Source organism: Thermobia domestica, chromosome 9 (genome assembly GCF_964235325.1).
Source record: "Thermobia domestica chromosome 9, izTheDome1.hap1.1, whole genome shotgun sequence".
NCBI lineage: Eukaryota > Metazoa > Arthropoda > Insecta > Zygentoma > Lepismatidae > Thermobia > Thermobia domestica.
In genome coordinates, this window is record NC_137462.1 from 91,410,981 (window position 1) to 91,417,395 (window position 6,415).

The 6,415-nt window shown below is 37.6% G+C and overlaps 1 protein-coding gene across 1 annotated transcript; it reads left to right on the forward strand.

The window, feature by feature from the left end:
• Positions 1-3,104: 3,104 nt before the first annotated feature.
• On the forward strand, positions 3,105-3,611 carry LOC145660928 (uncharacterized). Its single transcript, XM_081726365.1, has one exon. The coding sequence runs from the start codon at positions 3,105-3,107 to the stop codon at positions 3,609-3,611; it is 507 nt and encodes a 168-aa protein (XP_081582491.1).
• Positions 3,612-6,415: the final 2,804 nt, after the last annotated feature.

The window sequence follows — 6,415 nt, forward strand, 5'->3', positions numbered from 1 at the left end:
GCGAGAAATAAAGGAACTATGCTATAATTATAGTTCAGTAAATAGGGGTACATATGAGTAAGATTTGTGCAAACTTTGGCTACTTTAGCATTAATAGTTTGTGAGAAAATGGTACATGAATGTACAAAAATGCAACTTGAGAAAGTAAAAGTTTATAATTTACAATGGATTTTCATCAATAAGGAGGATCAGAACATTCAGAAAGCACCATAATCGTCTTTGGTTATGTCTTCTTCAACCTTCCGACTCCTTTTCTTCATTTTTGACTCCTTGGTAAGCTTCAGGATTGCCAGATCAGGTTTCGTTATACACTTTCTGTTCATGTCTCGGATAGGTTTTAGGTGTGCTTACCGCATGAAATTTCAATCTTTTCCAGAACGCAAGTTCTTGCTTCACGGCCACAATTAAAACACAGAACAGCATCATACACTGCAATTTGTACGACTTTTGAACACACAAATGTAGATTTTAGGCATCGTTGCCATATCAGTGCATTGAAACTTTCATTAGAGTTATGTGTTTTCCCATACAAACATTTTTCCAAAAGGGCGGGATCCGCAAGAGCTCTGCAGATAGGTTTGACAGCATCCATCACTGCAGCACGCAATGAATGCTTGTGTTCATAAAGTTTTTCAATTGCTTGAGATCTGTTATACCCACATCAAAATTTTCTCCTTTGGGACAAAGCATATGCTCTGGTTTCTCGTCAGTTGAATATTTATGAAAGTAAGTTGCCCACACTGTTTTCTGCATCTCCTGCAGGTTGCCAACGTCTTCCTTGATAACGTAGAGCTATATTATGGGAAAGTAATCAATTTCTTTGGCTCTACGTTTACTAACACAGACTAATAAGGAAAACGAATAACTGTGAACTCAGAGAACAGTAAACAACCGTAAGCCAAATGATCTGCGTATTCTTTTCGGAACGCTAAAGCAAAAATCTATTTACTAAATCATTATAGAAGACTGGGATGATCAAACAACCTGGAATGAACGTCGAAGCGGAAAATATATATGTTTAAGCCTGAAAACACAACGGAAGCGCACAATAATTTGCATTTCTCGAAGGGAATTACATGTCGTACGAACATGTAACTTCCAGCAATAAAAGTTCAAAGAATGTAGATTCTGAAAATGCTACTTTCCAAAAATCGAAAATTTCGACCCCAAACACGGACATCCCCCCTTAAATTAACCACCACTGTAATGATAAATTTTTATGTCCTATTTTTATCTCAGCTATAATAAATAGAACAAGGCTAACTTAAAAATTGTTGTCAGTGGCGTATTTACGATTTTGTTTCGGGAGGGGCTTTGCCTAAAAATGTGAAAATTCTGCATGATATTTCATATAATTTACTATAGTAAGTAAGATTTCGGAGGGGCTTAAGCCCGGAAGCCCCCCTTAAATACGCCACTGATTGTTGTTTCAACTAGTTTTGGGTACATGCATAATGTTTGTCAATTTTCTTGATTTTCTCTTCAATTGGGAATAAAAGCCAGTCAAGCAACGAAAAAGAAGATTGGATAGGTGTCTAGGTATTCTGTGTAGATGCATCGTCAAGTGTGTTTTGTGAAAAAAAGAGTCGGGGTTTGGGTTTAATAAATAATATTTTTAAATATGAATTATTTACTTTTGTTATGGATTGAGCCTTTGGAGACCAAATTGAGAATATTTTTATTGTGATTTGAAAATATCATTAAGAAACCATATATTCTCTACTTTCTTCTAAGACCTGCCATTTTTCGGCAGCACTATGATCCCGTCGCTAGAGAACTTTTGTAGTTGTATTTTCAAAACATTGTTACATGAGGCTTTTGTAGGCCCGTTTTAAACTAACTTAACAACATATAAGGAGTTCGTCAGAGTCCGAAGCAAATAATAATCTGACGCTGTCAGGGCTGGGCTAAACAAAGGATACATTAAAACTTCCCGGCAAAGGCCTCTAAATATCTAAAGAGGTTGTTAAAAATGTATGCGACCTGGCGTTGTCGACGTGATATACGACAATCTTTCTGGTGACCAGTTCTAGCTGTTTATGTTAAATTGCTAAGTGGATTCGCGTAATGGTCGTCATTATTGTTCCGAATCTACCGTTGAGCCTGGCAGCAGCAAATCTTGAATCACGATGCCCTTCCAATCTTATCAAACTCACAGCATGCTCATTCTGGACTTTAGTGTGGGCTTTGCCACAGATTGTAGAAGTTTTCCTCGCTTCGACCACGAACTTTCTTGCACATAAGGTAATTGTGGAGAACTCCGACATCTGGGGAACTCCGACACTTCATAGTTAGCAACACTGTAACTTTTAGTTGAAGGACAATAAAAAAAAAAAAAAAAAACGATTATCGAGGTGAATGCAGGAAAGCTTTAAGACGTGTTGTGGAAAGTCTCGCCATTACAGATCAATTTACTGTGATAGAAGAGGGCACAAAAAGAGCAGAGGTGAATTCATGCATCTGGAAATTTGTGTGTCTTATAAAATTGTTATACTGAAAAATAAGAAGTGCTATCAAGATAATTGCGAGTTGTAGCTTATTGAGCATTGTGTGGTGGCATAAGCTCCTTACTGAATAATGGCGTACAAATCATTTGCTCGTGCAGTGTTGCTAACTGTACCTAAAATGTTCTAAATTGCAGACGTGCTATTATGGGGAACTGCGACATAGGAAAATCGGGGAACTTCGACACTTTGTGAATGATAATGTTCCTGTGCCTTAGATGGATATAGTTAAGCAACACACTTAAAATCGTGTATGTTGTGTTTTTTAGGGTGCGAATATGGTACAGAAATATAAAAGAAAATCATGGACTGTTGAGACAATGAGTGCTGCTATCGACGCAGTGAAAAATGGTATGCCTTTGGCTACTGCTGCTCGTGCATACGATGTTCCCAAGAACACACTGAGAGACAGGATACTCTCTGGATATTCGCGTCCAATATTAGGAGGACACATGACCTTTAAAACTTAGCAAGAGAAGGAACTCGAGGAACGTCTTTGTCTATTAGATTCATGTGGCTATGGGTTAACGAACAATGATTTACGTCATGTAGCTTATCAGTTCGCAGATAAAAATAAATGTTGGTATATTATTCTTCCAAATGAGTAAGTGCTACGATGATTTACTTTTGTGGCTGAAGCCAGGTAACATCTTCAATTGTGACGAGTCAGGGTTGCAGCTTGTTTATAAACCAGGAAGGGTAATATCAGTGAGGGAAAAGAAGGAGATTCATTCTCAAATAAATGCAGAGAAGGGGGAAACTGGTACTGTTGCAACTTTTGTATCAGCCACTGGAAAATTCTTACCACCATTTATTATTATGAAAGGGAAGAGAAAGAAGGAAGAATTTCTACTAGGAATGCCACCAGGAACAAGAATAGAAATGTCAGGGATAGGCTACACAACATCCGATTTTTTCCCCAAATTTCTGGATCACCTAGCCGCTCACAAACCAGAAGGACCAATTTTGCTTGTGTTAGATTGTCATGGGTCCCACTGCAAGGATGTGCATGTTCTCGAACATGCATTGGAGCATTATATTCATATGATTTGCTTTCCTCCATATCCTACGCACAAAATGCAGCCCCTTGACGTTGCATTTTTTTAAAACCCCTTAAGCAGTATTCCAATGAAGCATGTAAGCTGTTCGTACATGCTCATCCAGGAAAACCAATTTCAAAAATACAATTTGGATATCTTCTCAACAAAGCTTGGTCCAAGGCTGCGTGTGTTGGTACTGGTGTTAGTGGATTCGAATCAACAGGAATTTACCCACTAGATCCATTCAAAATTACAGATAGTGACCTTTTGCCATTGGTACCTCATTCATTAAATGACAATCTTCAAAGAGATACCGTTGAAGGACAAGAAAGCAGTGTTCCTTCAACTTCACAGGCAACTCCGTCTATTACTTCCCATGGTTTGACCCTTACACCTACAAAAAACAGTGGTTCGTCTCAAAGGAAAAAGGAGCAAAAACAGGATTAAATGAATGTGGAACAATAGTCACGTCTCCAGAGTATATGGATGGTCTTCGAAAAATACAATCGCACCCTAAGGTTAACCAGAGGAGCACTCGAAAGGTATTATTTTCTAAACTAAGCCAGCGAACCTTCGAAGCACTCCTATCCTTGTGCAAACGTAATGACAACTATGTTTGTCCCATATGTAAGGTTCAATACAATGAGAGTCCTAACAGTGAGGACTGGACACAGTGTGTGGGTTGCACTATCTGGTATCATGAACTACGTATGTGTTTCTAATACCGATGACCCTTATTTTACATGTGACGATTGTCTGTCAAGTGATTAGAACAGATCCAGAAAGAACGAATTTTTGTTTGACTTTCGTTTGTATTCTTCTGATTAAAAAAAAAAAAAAAAAAAAAAAAAAAAACGTAAAAATGGCTTTATAGCATACTTGTATTATTTTACTATAAACTGTTGTTTTTTCGTATACATTAAGATTATTTCATATGCTGCCTGTATTACATAAAACTAAACTTTATAAGCTGTCGGTGTTCCCCCGAGAAGCTGTCGAAATTACCCACACATTGTGGGTAACTTCGACATATTGCGTGGTTTACTTTTACATTTTTTTTCTACAGTTGTGGGTGTGCTACATGTACGGTTACCCTGTCATCCATTTGTTAAATAATGTACTTCAACTGCAAGTATAAAACACTGTTGTAAAGAATTGTACTTTTCTGTTTTTGCCAAGAAACTACTTACCATGTCGGAGATTACCCCACAATTCCCTTAGTTGTCGCAGGTTATCCGCTTTACATTATTCATGAACAACCGCTTCGGAGATGATTCAAAGATGTTTCGTTTTAGTAAAGATTCGCAGAAAGAAATTCAATCACGTAAATGTTTTTTCTAATCAGATCATATGGCACTCAAACGGTTAGCTTCATTTCGTTGCCAGCTTTCTTCAAATGGTTTATCATTGTATGTTAATGGATGTCTTGGTGTTTGGCAACATGATGACTGCTTTCACCCAGATCTTTGCTCGAGTTTTTTCAGAATATCATCCACTGTTGCTGTATTTGTCGTCCACTGCTAGGAGCATCTTGGACATCGACGTTTTCAGAAAGAAAGCGACTGAACCATTTTTGGCTGTTGCTTTTGATAATGTATCTTAAGTCTCTAAAATGCACAAATTTCTTCACTTCCCTGCTTAGCATTTGCGCCATTATCGAAGTAAAGATATAAAATATAGTGCAGTTTTGTGCGATTTCCCCTCATCTTTATGATGCAATAGTCTGATTATAAGAATTCCAACACTATTACAACATATACCTATGTGCACTAGCTTCAAATTTCAGCTGTCAAAAAACATTATTATTGACCCACTACGATTTATATATTCTGAGATTTGGGGCACTAGCGCCATCTTGTGCGAAAAGGGCTCAATACTTTTTTGACGTCTCAATACATATGCTTTCTATCTCATGAATACTTAAAAAAGTTTTTAACAACTCAACATTCAGGTACAAAGGAATGTTATTGACAACTATGACAAAGGGTCTGACCTAAGTCCATTGCTTTGAAGAATACCTATATCCTGCAAATAATGCTGTGAGAGAATAGAACATAGATGAACCATAAAATAACGTTTGTCCAGAAAGTTTGATACCAACTCATCATGTGGACATAAAACACGCAGTCATAAAACTGCTTTAAGACTATTTTTCACTGATCTAATTTACAAAAAAAAAAAAAAAAAAAAAAAAAAAAAAACTCATTACAACCAGAGAGTTACAGTATCTTTGCTGCTTTGACCCTTTCTACAAGAGGTGATAAATAAAATCGATTTGGAGTAAACTGAAAATACATAAAGGGGAAACAAGCATACATGGTATCTGTGTCATGGTATTTCCAATTCAGACTTACTCCCTGTAGGTGATCAGGCACTTGTCCTACAGTACCACTCGGTTGTTGAGCAAATTATTCACTGATTGCATCCTGAACCACAACATCATCGTTTAATCGATGACCCTTTAGTGCCTTCTTCATTGGTCTAAACACATGAAAATTACAGTCAGACAGGTCTCTGTACGCTGAATGTCGCAGCAACTCTTATTTGAATCGTCGAAATAAATCTTACACCTGTTTGGCTTTAGGGGAGGTGTTGTTTTATAGCATGATGATACCTGACGTTTGCATTACAGGTCATTTGCGTTGGCCTCCCGAAGACGAGTCAACGTAACACAGTAGTATGTGTCATTGATGGAATCTCCTTGTATCTCGAAAATCGAGCAGTTACGATCGTCTGAAGTTGTCAAGATCAAAAATCACTGACACCACGATTTTGTTGGTTGAAACTTGGGACTTGAATGTCTTGGGGCGTGGTTACGAGGGTGATTATATTACGCACTATAGTATTTGAAACTCAGTTCAAACGTGTGGC

Bases quoted from the DNA above. Each gene is read 5' to 3' on its own strand.
- LOC145660928 (XM_081726365.1), top strand. From the start codon at position 3,105: ATGAGTAAGTGCTACGATGATTTACTTTTGTGGCTGAAGCCAGGTAAC.